The sequence below is a fragment of the Chelonia mydas genome, chromosome 11 (assembly GCF_015237465.2).
Source record: "Chelonia mydas isolate rCheMyd1 chromosome 11, rCheMyd1.pri.v2, whole genome shotgun sequence".
Taxonomy (NCBI): domain Eukaryota; kingdom Metazoa; phylum Chordata; order Testudines; family Cheloniidae; genus Chelonia; species Chelonia mydas.
In genome coordinates, this window is record NC_051251.2 from 37458392 (window position 1) to 37475804 (window position 17413).

Here is a 17413-nt window from a genome sequence, read left to right on the forward strand (position 1 = left end):
TAATTTGACAAGAGGGGGCTTATTTGTAAAAAGCAGTTTGAAGATTAAACATACTACATAAGTGCAACAAACTAATATTGCATTGGGCCTGTGCTGTACCATTTTAGGACATTTGTTTACAGTATTTATCTATCACCTTTTGAAATCAAAACAATTAAAAAAATAAAGACACTACTGGATGAAGCAAAGAAACTGTTGGAAGTCTCGTCCTTAAAGCCAACCTTGTCTTAACCAACAATACTCATGAGGTCAACATATAGTGCTTCTGACACCAAAACTCTAAGTCATGGAAGTAACTGGTATATCACTATAGCAGTCATATAGAGTAGCCTGAGTGAATGGAAGAAATATAAAATTACATGTGATCTATACCTTAGGAGTCAGTGGGGAAAGTAGATGAAAAGTGGACATTTATTAAGATACAAAATATTTAAAAAAAAAAACAACTAAAGGTGTTCATGGGTCCTTCAAAAGTAGGCTTATACTAAGTCAGAGGAAAACACATACCAAAAAACTTAAGCGTTGATTCATAGCTATGAAGGCACAAATATTCACTAGGGGGCCCAAATCAGGCCTGTATTGCGCTATGCACCATGCAAATATAACAAAAAGAGGGTCAAAGGCCCAAAGAGCTTGCAATTTATGTAGAAGAGACAGAACAGTTGGATACAGACACACAGTACAAGATAACAATGATAAACCAGTCAAGAAACACCAGCTGCCTAAACGGTGCTATTTGCCACCAAGAATTATTGAACACAGTACTTTAATACTTGGAGAAAAGCATCAATTAATTCACCTAACCAACCTATCAGGACTGACCAGTGTCAGCCATAGTGAAGACTACTGATGCATATTAAGACTACAATTCACTGTATACATGCTCCTACCTGTGAATTTGCCCATTCCTGTGTAGATAATCTAAGCCTTCCAAAACTTCTTTAAGAATTGTTGCTATTATAGCTTCTTCAAGGACACCATTCTTGTGTTCCCCTCTGTTGACGATATACTTTATTATATCCAGCATTGAACCTAAATTGAAAAGCCGGATTTCCATGGGGGCAGGGTGAAGGGGAGGGAAAACAAGTCATAAACAACCTGTTTGAGCAGTCTTACTACAGTGATTATTGAGATATCAGAAAAATCTGGTCTCTATTAGTTCCTACATTTGAATATTTACACTTCTTTACTCCTATTAAGCTATTCTGCTTCAATTTAAAAAAATCTTTGTAGGCTTGCACAGAGACCCTCAACTACCAGGTGTTTGAATAAAGTGCACAGATTGCTCCAAAAAAGTCATTCTGTTAAAAAAAAGCTAGCATTCAACTTTCTGCTTACTTGTTTATTACCCTACTGTTGTTATACATTTCAATATCATTGCAAGTTTATACAACCACTACACAAAACAGACTAGAACATGTTTCCTGCCCTCAAGAGTTTACAATCCAAGGTCCCAATTCTTCACTCAGATCCATGTAGGCCAAATCCCAGGCCTATAGAGATCCAGTTGCAGGACTGGAGATGAAAATTGTGCATAGTAATGAAAAATATTCTAAGGAGAGCACTGCGACCTTGGCAACGTGCACTGTGACGTATCACTTTTCAGAACAAAGCTTTTGTTTTTAATTAGTGTCACAGTTTTCAATAGCAACATTGTCTTTTCAGTTAGGCATTTCCTGACAGTATCTAGCTAGGGTATTAATGATCATTTGGCTTCATTTTGTGTCCTCAGCTGCTCTAGCTAGTCATTAACTGTTGGCCAACAAAGATGGTATTTCGTATTATTGCTTAGTATTTTCTCCATTTCAGTGAAGCCCAAGTAACAAACTGTTATTTTAGGCAGATTTTCCACATTTGTTTTCTGATCATAGACGTAGACTAGTCATCTGCTGCCATCAGAACAGATCTTAGAGAACATTTAGTAACACAAGATGATAGAGTAAGTTATTTGCCAGCAAGGAAAAATTTGGTTTCCCAACTGCAAACACATGGTGTTTTCCCTCTTTTCCCCTCCCAGAGAGGACTATGATTAAGATCTCATAGTGTCCACAATAATCATGCAAGCTGTGGGAATCTTTTAAAAACGTCCAGTCAAAAAAAAAAAAAAAAAGTGTGACACAGCGAAGAAAACAGGCAACTTCTGCTACAGGCCTAATATGCATGAAATGGAATTGGTCCTTCTCTTGGTGAGGGACAGGATGAGGGAAATAGGACCTGCACTAGTCTGTTTACTCTTATTTTAAATGAGTAAATGAATTTAATGCTCAAGAAGAAAATGATTCTAGAACTGATTAGATCTGGAAAAAGTGCATGTTTACTCACACAGCCTGAATAATGTACATTAAAAAAGCAGCATCCCTGTTATGCCATTGAACCAGTGTGTTCCTCTCCTTCCTCTTCCCCAAAAAAGGAGGTATTTGGACTGGATGAATTAATACAAAGAATGTGTATATAAAAATGACATCATACATCATCCTGAAGTTAAACAAGCTCAAGCAAAAAAAATCAGTTACTTACCTCCACTTAGTAACTTCATAACCAGCCAGAGTTCATCCTTAACCACAAAGGACGTGTAATAGGTCACTATATTGGGATGATTGCATTGACTCATGGCTTGAATTTCTTTCTGTAAGAAAAGCAAAAACAGGACAGTCTGGAAAGAAAGCAGTTCTATTTTGCTATAACCATCATTTTATGTTATTAATAACTTCCCAAGTGAAATACAAGAATAGAATACTACATCCACCGTGATCGAATTGGCCCGGTCAACACTGGTTCTCCACTTGAGAGGTAACTCCCTTCCTTTCGTGTGTCATTATATAATGCCTGAAGCTGTAATTTTCACTCCGTGCATCTGAAGTGGTGTTTTACCCATGAAAGCTTATGCTCAAATAAATCTATTAGCCTTTAAGGTGCCACCAGACTCCTTGTTGTTTTCAAGAATAGAATAGTTTACACACACACACACACACGGTTTACATAAACCTTGGGCAACAGAACCGGTTTTGAAGATGGGGAATATTAAGGGGAAGCTGGCCAGGAGATTGATACCATGATCCCACTCTTTTCTTTCGGAGGGAGGGAATTGTCAGAGTCACGATCCCACAGGGAGCGATGACAGACAATCTACAAGTGTAGAAGGTATGGGAGTAGATCAGAGAAGAGCAGGTTTGGCATGTAAGTTGGAATTAAAAGGAGAGAACAAATCCATTGTAGAATAACGAGTCTGCACCCTCCCTGGCTTTTCTCAAAAGGCACTTGGCAGCACAGAAACAGAGAAAAACTGATGTAAGGAAACTCTAGGATTGGGAAATGCATTGGACAGAGAGGAAGAGTGGTGAAAGGGGACTGAAGTGTGGGGTTCAAGGTAGAGACCACATAGCCAACTGAGCGGAGGAAGCAGGCTCACAGCTAAAGAAAAAAAGTAAAAGGAAATGACTTAGTAGACAAGTACACCATCAGCAGAGACCAGGTAACGTGGCCAGCACAGCAGCACTACCAAGTAATACAGACTGCAATAGGTTGCAAGGAAGACTGTTGTACACATTCACAAAAGTAACTAGAATCTTAAACTCCAAGACCTCTTTTTCCAAGGTTATTTTCTTATTTTTAAACTTAACATTTTAAGAGTATTTCTTACAGCGCCTCCCAGACAATTACACATTCGAGCTATTTCTGTTCTTTAAAAAGCAAGAAAGTGTAGTTTCTAGTTTATGTCTGGCTTCCACACTTTTTAGTCAACCTGAAGACTTCTAATGGTATGTCTACACTGCAACGTAAGCTCCTGTTTGAGCCCAGGCTCAAACCTAACCCCTCCCTTGTGTCCACACCGCAATTGCATTAACTCAGGGCTTGGACCCTGCAGGGCTAGAGCATCCGAGCTCAAGCCTAGCCAGGATCCAGAGTCTGAGCCCTATTGCTTTGCAGTGTAGACACAGCCCCGTTTAACTTGTGCCCCATGAGTCATCCAGATGTAACCCACAATTCCATGGGACAACTTCCTTAGTCCTCTATCCCAAAAAATCTACAATCCACTCTACTGAAGACGGAAGCCACCATTCACCCACCCCACGGTGAATGGCAGGAGCTTAGGTCAGCATTAACTCATTCTCTTCTAATCACAGATCTGCAAGCACGCTATCAGAGAGCCTCCTCGGTTTGCAAAGAGTTTGGTAGGCTGCTCAAACTTTCTGTAATATGAAGGGCAGGCAGTAAAGTTTTTTCCCCACACTGTACCATGGTCCTAGGGCTAGAGTGGCCACATCTGGGGAGTGTGCACTAGCGATATCATATCTAGGAAATGGTACTTTGACTTGGGTCTATGCACCCTGGTGTGGATGCCAGAGCCCTAAATTCAAGCATGGGTTAGAAAAGTCTTAACATAGGATTTAAATACAATGTTGACAGTCAAGTCCAGGGTTCCCTAACATGGATAGGCTGACTCAGGTCCCACCAGCCCTGGGCTTATATTGCAGTGTACACATACCCTAAAAAGAAGAAAAAAATGGCCAAGTTTATTCTCACCACATTGAATTATATGTCAGAATAATAAAAGTGATTTAAATCTCATCTAAAAGACTGCTGTGATGTTAAGCCAAGGTCCTAAACATACATGATTTATTAATAATCTCATTGTACTTCTTTGTAAAGTCAGGGTCTTAACAAAGCTGTCCACATCAAGTTGCAATAGCGCAAGTCACATTATCACTCAGATTTAACCTGTACTCTCAGTTGAACAGTAATTTTTTGTTCACGGTTGTATACTGCTACTTCATGCTGTAAAACAGCTGTTGGTGTCTCTCAGAGGTACCTGCATGTCACTGTTGGGCAAAATTTACTCCAGATGTTTACAAAGGGCATGCAAGGTGAAATTGTTTGTAAAGATCTTTAAGATACTTTAAAGCATTTAAAAAAAAAAAAAAAAAAAAAAAGATTTAAGGATCAAAAAATTCCAGTTGTCCACATTATGCTACAGTTAGCTGGTGATCTAACAACCACCTACTACAGCAAGCACCTCCAAAAGTCATTTAGCTCAATATCAGTTAATTGCATTTATTAAAAACAAAACAAAACAAACAAACAGACACACACACACACAAAAACCCACTTGTATTGCAGAAGGATGGGAATTTCAATTGCAAAAGATTTCAGAGCTTACGATCTACAAATAGCAGTTATTTGGCTCAGGCATAAAGTTTGCTTGCAGTAGGGAGGTTCACCTATCAACAACTTTGGGATATCAACAACTTTGAAAAAAGTGCATGAAACCCTATTTTAAACCACCTTTGGTGCAACACTTAGCAGGATTAAGAGGATGAGCAAAAGGATTTTTAATTTTTTCCCCCCCAAATCTGCTTACCAAGTGCTTTTCACAGTACTGAGTCTAAATGGGTAGATATTTTTCTTGTTTCTGAAGGTCTACCATACAAACACATGCAAACAGGGTGTTGGTGTTTTTTGTTGTTGTTGTTTTAAATAATATGACTAAAGCTACAAAAATTGGCAGAGAGGACTCAGAGCAGGTGTTTAACTGAAGGTACTTTTAAAATTGTTTAATAATTGGTTTCCAGATGGTTGTGTCCCTTTTGTTAGAGATCTTCTTTTTATAGGTTTGTCCTAATGTCACAGAAGTCCATTGGATAACTATATATTTATCAGATAGATCATTTGCCTGATAGAGTGGCTCTAAGCTCCAAAATGAGTGCAAGAGAGTTTCCATTAACTGGGCTTAATGACTCTGCTACGACAGCTAGTAGCCAGGTAAGAATACAGAAGTGCAAAAAACAAACAGCAAGCTGACTCCATGTATTAAAAGCAGTTCAAACCCATATGTACTCAAGAAATTGTAAGAGTTTCTCTTTTTTCTTGCAAGCACAGTCATATGCAGAAATTTAAAAAAACAAAAACAAAAAACTAACCCCCCGCAAATAATCTCAACTTTAGAACTGATTATCAGGTCAGGATGAATAGCTATGGGGTCGAGGCAGTCATTGGTAGCCCCATTTCATAAATTGTAAAATCAGGTGTCTATTTTATTAAAATAATGGCTAACAAGAGTCATAGTAACATTTAACTTAACTATTTTAAAAGAAAGTGAACACAGTCATCTATCTAGCCTTCGCCATAGAATCTGAGCACCTAATTCGTTCATAGATTTAATCACCACAAACACTTGTGTGAGATATAACAAGTACCTCATGAGGCACAGGGTAGATCAGATGACTTGTCCTATGTCACACAGGAAGTCTGTGGCAGAAAAGGGAACTGAATGCAGTTTGAATCCAGTGACTCCTCTTCTTCACTTCATGGAGTCATTATGAGCCAAAGTTTGATCTACCTTGTAGCATTTGGTAAGAACGTGATTTGGGAATATTCTTCTTACTCAAAACAGTAACGGCAACTTTCACCATATTTAAAGATACTCACTTGACTGAATAGGTCCTTCAGGAAGTCTGGCCACTAAGTACAGAGCTTTCAAGTCATTACTCACACAAGTACTCCTTACTCACGGGAAATGTTCCTATTTACATATGATCAGTTTCCTTGATGTAACAGTTTTATGATCAAACCACTATTGATAACATTTTCTCAGCGATTCTGGACATTTAATATGCCTATAGAAATTTTGTTTCCCTTGCTGAGACTGAGGCCTGGTCTACACTTAAAACTTAGGTCGACAGCTACCATTGCTTAGGGGTGAGCGCTGTAGCTATGCCAACATAACCCCGAGTGTAGGCACAACTAGATCAATGGAAGAATGCTTTTGGTTGAGCTAGCTATGGTCACTCAGGGAGCTGGAGTTCCTACAGTGATGGAAAAAACCCCTTCATCCCTGTAGGATGGGTCTATGCTACAGGATTATGGCGGCACAGCTATGGTGCCGTAGCTGTGCTTCTATAGTCCTTACAGTGTAGATATTGCCTGAGTTGAAGACGACAAGGACCCCCTTGCACTGACATTTGGTAGCAAACAGCTGGATTCACAGGGTAGTCGACAATTCTGCAGACACCAGCAGTGACATAAGATCTCTATTTGCACATCAAGTTACTGAAGTTGGGCTGTCTTTCTAAAATGCAGCAGTTTAAGATGGCAAATTCAGCTCACTTTGCAAAGTGAAGTGGACATTTAGCACAAAAGAAATTCAAGTACAATGTAATATTAGAAAGGAAAGAACACACTGTAAACAGAAGTATTTAATTCTTGAGCTACCTAATAAGTTACTTATTAAATGCAGTTCTGTGCTCGCCCACTATGAAAGCCACTACCATCCTATGGAAAGTATTTATCACAGTTATTGTATAATATTATGAAGAATTGCATTGTTAGGAGAGTACAGTGTTTAACACAATCAGTATTCTCAAAAAGGAGACCTCTCATAGAATGCTTGGAAAATATACTCAAAGTGTTATACAGATGCAATGGGGGGGTGTGAGTGAGAGAGAAAACACACCTCTGTTTTGAAACAGTGACATCACAAAGCTAGGACAGAGCTAACAATTATCAGGGTCCTATGCCTTTTAATGTATTTGGCTAAAGACTTTCTTCCAAGTGCATGTTTATAATCTGTTTGAGTCAACATGGGAGGACAACAGTCACTTGTAGCCAAAGGAACTGTGTGTGGGAGGGAATTTCTGGCTCAAGCAGAATAGTAGCAGAAGAAATAAGATGTTTGCACATAAAGAATTACCATCATTTTAATATAATAAAAGTGTGGGGAAGGAAGAAGGCAATACGGCATCAAAAGGTCAAGATAACTGCCTCTGTTTTGGAGACAAGCAAGACATCTTAGCACTGACAGACAGACATGTGGATTCCTCAAGCTCTGACAGAGAATGTTTTACAAGAAGAGTTTCAGAGTAACACCCGTGTTAGTCTGTATTCGCAAAAAGAAAAGGAGTACTTGTGGCACCTTAGAGACTAACCAATTTATTTGAGCATAAGCTTTCGTGAGCTACAGTGAGCTGTAGCTCACAAAAGCTTATGCTCAAATAAATTGGTTAGTCTCTAAGGTGCCACAAGTACTCCTTTTCTTTTTACAAGAAGGTAGCCCTTAAGAGAAGGCAGTAATCCCTTTTGACAAGATTGGGATTAACCCTTTCCCTGTGAGCTGCCTCTAGAGCCAGTTTAAGTAAGATATTTTAAAGTAATATGAAACAAGTCTCTTCGCACTTTTTAAAATAGCAGTTTTGGGAGTGGGGGCAGGGGGGGAAGTAGCAGACAAGTGCTAACATATCACACCACATTCCAGTGGAGACTTTTCCCCACCCAGGTCCAGTTTAAAGCTCTGATTATCTACGGAGCCCATATAAATTGGAACTAAGCTGTTTCAGAAGACAACTCCTCTACCACAATCCTCTTGAAAACAAACAGCTACAGTTGGTTAAGCCATCACGCTATATCAGGGGTGGGCAAAGTTTTTGGCCCAAGGGCCACATCTGGATATGGAAATTATATGGCAGGCAATGAATGCTCATGAAATTGGGTGTTGGGAGGGGGCGAGGGCTCTGGCTGGGGGCATGGGCTATGGGGTGGAGCCAGAAATGAGGAGTTCAGGGAGGGGGCTCGGGTGCGGAGGGGAGTGCGGCTCCAACTGGGGGTGCGGGCTCTGGAGTGGGGCTGGGGATGAGGGATTGGGGGTGCAGAAGGGTGCTCCAGGCTGGGGACCAAGGAGATTGGAGGGCAGGAGGAGGATCAGGGCTGGGGCAGGCGGTTGGGGCACAGGAGGGGGTTGGGGTGCAGGCTCTGGGGGGTGCTTACCTCAAGCAGCTCCCGGAAACAGCAGCATGTCCCACCTTCGGCTCCTACTCGAAGGCGCTGTGCTGCCCACAGGCTCCACCCCTGCAGCTCCTATTGGCCACAGTCCCTATGTGTAGGAGCCGGAGGGGAGACATGCCGCTACTTCCAGGAGCCGTGCAGAGCCACAGCCCACACAGAGCGGGGCAAGCCTCCATCCCTGCTCCCCAGCTGGAGAGCCAGAGCAGGGCAAGTCTTGGACCCTGCTCCCTGGCAGGAGCTCAAGGGCCAGATTAAAACATCTGAAGAGCTCGATGTGGCCCCCAGAATGTAGTTTGCACTATATAATCCCAAGGGGAAGGCCATCAAGAACCAAATGAAGAACATTTGCAGTGGAGAGCCCAGGACTACAGGATATACCATCAGAAGAAGACGGCAGAGCCCAATGTATCAAGGGCAAAATTCAAGACACCTTTATCTTGGCATTTCCACATCAACGAGAGCATTTCTCTTGGAAGATAAATTTAATTTAGCTTATAGTAACTGGAGGTTCTTCAAGATACGTGGTCTCTATCTGCATTCCACTGTGGGTAGGCAAGCACTCCATCAGCCTGGAGCCAGAAAACTTTGAAAGCAGTGTCTCTTGATCACCTTATGCCTCTGACCAAGGCATAAAAGGCAGGGCGGACCAACCGTCTCTCCAGTTCCTTCTCCACCATGAATCAGAGAATAATCCATTCTGAAGCAGAGGGGAAGGAGGGCATGTAGTAGACCACACATCTTGAAGCACTGCCAGTTACTATAAAAGGTAAGTGATTTTCAAATGTTAGTACCTATGTGTACTGCACTGTGGGTGACTGACAAGTAGAACTCAAACAGAAGGAGGGTGCGAGGTCATAGATAGCAGAGCCAAACAAAGAACTGTTGTTCCAAAGTTGTATCAGCAGAGGAGTCCTGTACCAAGACACAGTGTCTAGTAAACACATGGACTGAGCTCCGCATAGCTGCCTTACAAATATTAATCAGAGGTACCTCTTCAGCAGCACCATAGATATTGCTTGTGCGGGGTGAGCATGGATTTTTGGCATTTATGCTGACCCCCAGAAAGGACAGGAGTTGTAGCATTAGTCAGAGTTGATGCCTGGGCCTCTTGGTGTGACTTGGCACATTGAATGAGAAGGAGAGTGGACAAGAAGCAAAAATTCTGAAGCCCGGAGTCCTGGGCATAGTCCAGTACCCGAACAGGGTACCGGGGGGGGGTGGGGGGGGCGGCGGCAGCGCGGGGGCAGGAGTGCTCCTCAAGTTGGGGAGGCTAACTATAAAACATAAAACAGACTTTAAACAAAAAAACCAGAAACTCTAGAATATAAATGCTATTTATAGATATCTAAATATATTTTCACAGACAAAGAAGAAAGCTGAAGCTTCAGATACTGGAGGTTCTGACCCAGACCATGAAGTGGTGAGAAAATACCTCGGACTCCTCGGTTAAGAACTTACATGAAGATAATGCCACCACAAGTTCCAGTGCGTGCAATAAACTGAGTACTGACCAAGAGAAACAGACTCTCTCTTAGTTCAGGTCAGTGTAGTTCCTATTCAAAGCCATCAAACATTCCATCTAATGACCCGGTCTGTGATATCCAAAAAATAGATAAGAATGCCGGTTTGTATTATCTACAGCTCCTTATCAGCCTACATTGAGCAAGTTTCTTACAAGTAAAATAGGGAATGAACAAAGAAGTTTTCAGTCTGATAGATATGAAATGTATAGGTGGTTAGAATATAGCCCATCAAAGGACGCAGCACTTTGCTTTTACTGCCGTTTCTTCTCCTCTAATGATGCAGCAAACAAAGGTCACACTGATCCAGCATTTATTGATACGGGATTAAGAAACTGGAATAGGGCTAACGAATGTTTTAAAAACCACCAACTGTCAAAATCTCATGTGTTGAGCTGTTCTTCATGGTCAAGTTTTAATGAAGGGAAACCTACTGATGTATTGTTGGATGAGGGCAAGCACACTTATCTGTCTAAACAAGAAGAACAGTGCCACAACCGAAACGTAATGGAGTGACTGATTGACATTGTTCTGTGTTTGGTGAAAGGTGGGAGACCATTCAGGGATCACAATGTAAAAGCTGACAGTTTTGAGAAAAGATTTAGAAATAAACCTGTCAATATGCTCCAAAAATATGATCCCGTAATGGCAAAGCACCTGCAACAATCTCCTCGAAATGCTACCTATCTGAGTAATCGCATCCAAAATGATTTAATTGTGGCCTTGCATAACGTTGTGCAACAAAAGATTGTGTCTTCACCAAATGGAAAAATCGTCTCAATAACTGCAGACGACACTATTGACTGTGGACACCGTGAACAGATGTCCATTGTGGTGCAGTATTTTGACAATGAAAAACATAGTCCAGTTGAACATTATGTCTGTTCAGAGACTATTAACAGTTGATGCTCAGTCTATTTTTGACTAGTTAAATGATGTCCTTGGCATTCTTAAAATTGACTGGTCATCAGTGATGCCTGTCTGTTTTGATGGTGCATCTACTATGTCTGGATGTACTGCGCGAGTTCAAATGAAATGTAAAGAAAGAAACAGTGAAATACTCTATGTACACTGCTATGCGCATTGTTTGAACCTCGTCCTAGTAGATGCATGCACTTCAAGTAAACAAAAACCAGACCTGTCTTTGATTTTTTTTGGTGTTATTCAGACTCTTTATGCCTTCTTGGAGGGGAGTCCTGTGCGACATGCAGTAATGCACTTCACAAGAAGATTTCACAAGAAGTAGAATCCCAGTTGAAGACTTTGAAGTCACTATCAAACACAAAATGGGCATGCAAAGCAAAAGCAGTGGCTGCTGTAAAACAAAAACTACTCCATCATTTTACAAGCTTTACAAGAGATTATCGAAACTCGCCTTGCTGACGCTAAAATAAAAGCCAGGGGTGTTATCCATGAACTAAATTCATTCAAGTTCATCTTTGCCCTTTACATGATACACCCTTTTCTCCAGATGGCGGTAAAAGTGAGTAAGGCTCTTCAAGCTCCAGATCTCATCTTACTTACTGAAATGACCAGGGTGAAAAGCTTGAGTAACTCTTTGGCTGCGATGAGAAGTGGCCCAGAATATTTTCAATCTATTTTCAATGACCGTGTGAAAATGTGTGTAGAGAATGATATATCGATTCCCCCAGTTAAGAGGAAAAAAAAGTCCACTCGTATTGATGATGCGTTTGAGTCCCAGCATCACTTTGATACAAAAGAGGAGCAGGATAGAATAACCTCATTTTACCCACTCGCAGACTCAATGATTACCAGCATTGACCAGTGATTTGAACAGGAGACTTGTAAAATTGTGACTGCAATGGGAAAACTGCTGAGCTTAGACATTGGCAGGGACGATATGAGAATCATTGCCAACAATTTTAAAGTGTCCTTGGATGAGTTGGAAACTGAAGTCAGATTGCTTCAGGAGTTATGACGGATCTGTTCCTAAAGGTAGCACTACGACTACCACCAGAGAGTGGCTTGATTGGCTAAAGGAATTGGATCAGTCTTCCATGTTCCAGGCCTTTTACAAATCTATTCAATGCTTTGCAGTCTTACCTGTTACAAGCTGTTCACATGAAAGAAACTTTTTGAAACTAGCACATGTAAAAAACAAACTAAGAAGTACAGTGTCCCAACAGCACCTCGACTCACTCATGATTTTGTACATTGAACAAGAATTGACTTAGTCAGTTAATTACAATGATGTGATTGAGGAATTTAAGTCCAGAACACCTGGTGAGCGACGTCTCATTCTCTAGGACAGGAAGATGAAGAAACCTTAATCTATTTTGGTCAATTTGGGTTAGCTCATTATCTGGTTAAAGATAAAGATCATGAAAATTGACTGTATCTTTGTATATGCCTGGTTATCACTACAGCAAAAATTTGGTATTTTGTGTCTCATTTTTTAAGTTTGCATTTTTTAAGTAAAGTTTAGTTGTTAATTTAAAAAAAAAAATTAAGTTTAGTTAAGTTTTAGTTTCTTTGATGAATAAAAATGTCCTTTATGATTGAGTATTCAATAAATGTTTGCCTTTAAAAAAAAAAAATTCCCCTGGGTGCACACCCTAATAAAATGCGTTGCGCACACCTATGTAAAGAGGCAGTAGATCTGCACCACCCTTTATTTCGTCGGTCAGGGACATGGGATGAGCAGGGGTGCACATGTGGGCCAATGAACCATGCTTTCAAAATTCTTTGGCTCCGAGCACCTGCATACCCCACAGTGGAATGCATATAGGGAACAGCATTTGAAGTAGTATTACAAGTTTCTTCATTAGAAAAAAATCTATACCCTCCCGGTAACAGCAACTTGAGAAGCAGAAAGCAGTACTCCCCCTTTTGGAATCATTTTGCATCCTTGGATTCTTGTCATGTTGCCTAGATAGCATGGTGATTGGTCTTATAAGCACCTGAATAGAAGAGTTATGAAAAAAAAAAAAAAAGTCTGCTAAAAGAGTTCTTAGTGACTCACTAATCTGATAGACTGCCATCACTGGTGCACTGACCTTATAAACGCCTACTATTCTAAAGTGGCTATTGTATAAAAACCCACTTTAAAAAAAAAAAAAAAAAAAAAGTCTGTATCCCTTTGATCAGTGATCCAAACAAGAATTTCTGAAGCGGTTGGTATGGTCTATTGGATTAAAGCTAATGTCACAAACCCATATTAGGTCTGTGATATGAAAATCCTGATCTGTGAAAAGATACGCTCTTAAGTGTGCTGTAATCCATTTTAAGACCAAATATAGACATTATTTTTCCAAATCTTGCAACTTTAACGGGTTGTTTGTTTGTTTAAAAACCATGTCAAATGCTGCCATTCTTCATTGACATTTTTAACCCAAATAGCATGTCCACCCCTTCCTCCTCCCCCAAATGTAAGTTTTCCCTTTATGTATGTTAAGTTTTGATTTAGACATGGCTTTCTTTTTGTAAGTAGTCTTAACATATGAAGTTCAAACATTTTTATGGTCAAATTTCAAACTCCTGAAGACAGGTCACTTGTAAGAAATGGCTAAGGCTTAAAGTAGCTCTTCCAAAGACCTCAACACATACAGTCCTGACATATTCAGTGTCTGCAGTCTTGTTTTTGCACATTTGAGATGTTATGTGGTAGTATGGTTACTGGATGATCTGGATACAGTTCACTTATTAGTGCAGTGGCACATGTCTCCCAGGTCCTTTTTAACCTGTTTTCTGCATAAAAATCTGAGGTCAGGCAAAAGAAGAGCTGTCCACCAACATTTTTCTCTTGGAATTTACTTACAAGCAATTCATCCATACTGGTCTGGCATTTTTCTAAGTTGATTCGCTTTATTGCTACACGTTCTTGCCTGGGGTTGCATAGCGCTGCCTGGACTACTGCTGTAGCACCACTACCTGAAAAAACAGAATTGGAATACATGCTTACATATATAAACACCACAAAACTTTAGTTAGATTTTAAAGAAGTGTCATGCATAAGAATCAAGTGCTAGTCAGTAGCTAAGAAGTTTGAAGAAAATACCTAACTTTTGAAACAAAAGTTAGGCGTCTACTTGGACATTCCAAAAACGAACAGGCTCTCAGTGAGAAAACACACCATATACACACTCTTGCCGAAAGAAAAAAGTTTTAAGACTCAATATTTTTAATCTTTTCATTTTGGTGTTTGTCCCATACTTCTAATTTCTAGAAACAGTTCTCATCTTCCACATTTATAAAATGGGATGACTGCAACCTAACTACGGAGTTACCTAAATAACATAAAATTTAAGAAGGTGGGGGCCTCATCCCGGAACACATCAGTTTCAAATCAATTGGAATTTAAACTTTCCATTACACACAGAGTTAGCATATTACTACAAAGAACACCAAAACATTTTTTTTTTTACAAAATCTTCCTTTGCTCAATTGTTTCAGGACTGTCCAAACTTCTTAGGATTTTGTCCATGCAATGTAATGAACTAAGGGAAGCTCTAGTAAAGATGCGTGCGCCAAAAATTCTGCAGTTTCTTTTGTGTTCCTGCTTGTTGACAGTGAGGTGGATGAGCACCCAATAGTGAGGTCTGACCTTGGGGAGCAGCATATAAGGACAAAATACTGCTTCCCTGTGAGGATCCTAATTAGGCATATGCAGGCTGCAGAAAAACTGGACTTAAGTCTCAACTGTGTTGAGCATGGCTATACCATTTCTAGTTCTCAGATGTAGCAATGCTGTATTAGAACTCTCCAATGGTATTTTGCATGGAGTAACACTATTTTGTTTTTAGTAAGTGTTTTGTTTTGTCAGAAGGATTGACAGTACCATTGCTTCCTTTACCAAGAGCTCTCTGGCCTTCTTTGCCCTCGAGTGGACACCTCAGTACTGTTGTTTCTAAATTAATGTATTCCTTTCAACTCCCATTCAGAGAGAAGGACAGTGAAATGCTTACACATTTTTCAGCATCCTGCTGTGATCAGAGTGAGCCCTTATACAGGAGGAGCAAAGAGATGTGATGGGAGCATTTTGTCCATTCACGCAGCAAACTGTAATCCTTTTAATTACTATCTGCAGTCCTATTTATTTTAATTTAAAATTATGAATTTGTACCAACTCGTTGAACTCATCAGCTTGTTCTATTCAGATTGGCCTGCTCATACATTATGTTCTACTTAGGCTTTGAAATTGGTTTGTTCTAGAGGAATACAAATTCTGAACAAAAGCTTTTTGTTACTATGTTCTACAAATGTGGTGTCAGTTACCAGCTGGCTTAAGAACAATAGGGAACTTCCTCCTCCTATCTGAAAACAGAACTGACAATACCACATGACTAGAAGTTACTGTGTATGTTATGATGTTTGTTTAGTTATTTAGATGTACTGTTTATTGGTACACATTTTGTTCACATTGTGCTTCAAAACAAGAGGTTTTAGCTCAGTACATCTACTTGGTTACAAAATAAAGCGGATCTCAAAAAAACCCAACTGCAATAGGACAAGCCAGAAGTGCTTTTGCAGGATGTGGCCTTTGACAAATATTGTTTCAATCTGCTCCGTCAACTTGGAAAAAACCACGTCTTTAAGCTGTTCCTGCAATGGCATCCAGGAAACAAAAGGCCAACCCCACAAAAGCCAAGTTTCTGATATGTTTTTGTTAATTTTTTTCAATGAACATCAGTACACAATGTGTGTCATTATATTTCAGCTACGTACTGGAAGAGTTGTTGCAGAATTAAACCAGGATAGAGGAACTAAAGAAAAAGCTTGCCCTTTATGTATCTTTTCCTATGCCAGGAGTTTAGTTAATTTGTAGTAAGGGAAACTCGACCAAATCTGCACTTTTCAGCTGGGTGAAGAGTCCAAGGGTAAAATCCTGGCCCCACTAAGGTCAGCAGCTCAACTCTCACTGACTACACTGGGACCAGGATATGACCGGTTTTATTGGATGCTGACAACTCAAGAGTGCACATCTACCCATTCCACCTCCAACTACTAGACCTTTTTCTTTAGTTGCTACTCACTCTCCCCTCCCTTTTCTCATAGACTTCAAGGCCAGAAGGGACCACAGTGATCATCTAGTCTGATCTCCTGCACAACACATGCCACAAAACCTCACCCACATATTCCAGAAATAGACCCAAAACCTCTGGCTGAATTACTGAAGACCTCAAGTTACAGAGACTCCACCATTTACTCTAATTTAAACTTGAATTTGATTTGTTTCTCTCTTTAAACTTGCTGAGAAAAAGTTAGGGAGCATGATATCCAGGTTTGTCATTCCCAATTACAGACCCAAGTCTTAATCCTGTAAAGATTTATGCAGGTCATGTGCTTTGCTATAGGAATTATATCATTGATTTCACCTGAACTAGTCATGTGAATAAAGCATGTGCTTAGTTTAAATCTTTGCAGGATTGGATCCCAAGAGTATACAGTTATTGCTTAGAGGCACCCCCACCACACAACTCCAATCCAATCCTCTGCATTATGATTAAAGGACTTCTCTTGCCCTGTGTCTACTGAACTAGTATTTGATGCAAGTTCCTTAAGGAACTTCCTTCGAAGTCCAGTTTAAGAATTTCTTATATCACTGTTTCCAGCATGAACCAAAATTACTAGCCACTGATCACTTGTGGTCTCCTTCAGCAGCATGCCAGAGACAAAAGCCATCCATGATATATAGTGACAACTGCTCAGGTGGCCTTCGGTGTTTAGAATATAACAAATCCACCACCATCTCTGCTACCTATTTTTAGTTTCCTTTCCATTTTCATGCTCAGAGGGAGAGGCACAGCGCCCCACGGTATTTTGATGCTATATGGCCAGCTCCTCAAGACAGTTCAGAACCTAGCAACTTACACTGTCCCATTTCATATGGGACTACAACAATGAGCACTGGGTACCTTTTAGATCATGTCAGCAGGATCTACACAGGGCACTTAGATTGCAACATGTTACAGTGCACTACAAATTACATCTCTGTAGAGCGCACTGTATTGTGTGGACAAGCCCCAAAAGGTGGTAATTTGAAGTGGCTTAGTTAAACTGCATTAAATCCCGTCTGGACACTAAAAGGCCAGGTCTATACTACACACTTATATCTGTATAACTATGTCACTCAGGGGTGTGAAAAATTCACACCCCTG

General features: G+C 40.3%; 1 protein-coding gene across 4 annotated transcripts in view; it reads right to left on the reverse strand.

Annotated features, from left to right (window-relative positions):
• The window catches only part of STK39 (serine/threonine kinase 39), a 199810-nt gene that overhangs the window by 141679 nt on the left and 40718 nt on the right, over nt 1-17413 (reverse strand). For all 4 annotated transcript variants that reach the window (XM_037912485.2, XM_043525521.1, XM_043525522.1 and 1 more), the window contains exons 2-4: nt 14074-14186; nt 2518-2626; nt 891-1032 (exon numbers count right to left, since the gene is read on the reverse strand). In XM_037912485.2, coding sequence (XP_037768413.1) covers nt 891-1032; nt 2518-2626; nt 14074-14186 — 364 coding nt within the window. The remainder of the gene's footprint in view (nt 1-890; nt 1033-2517; nt 2627-14073; nt 14187-17413) is intronic.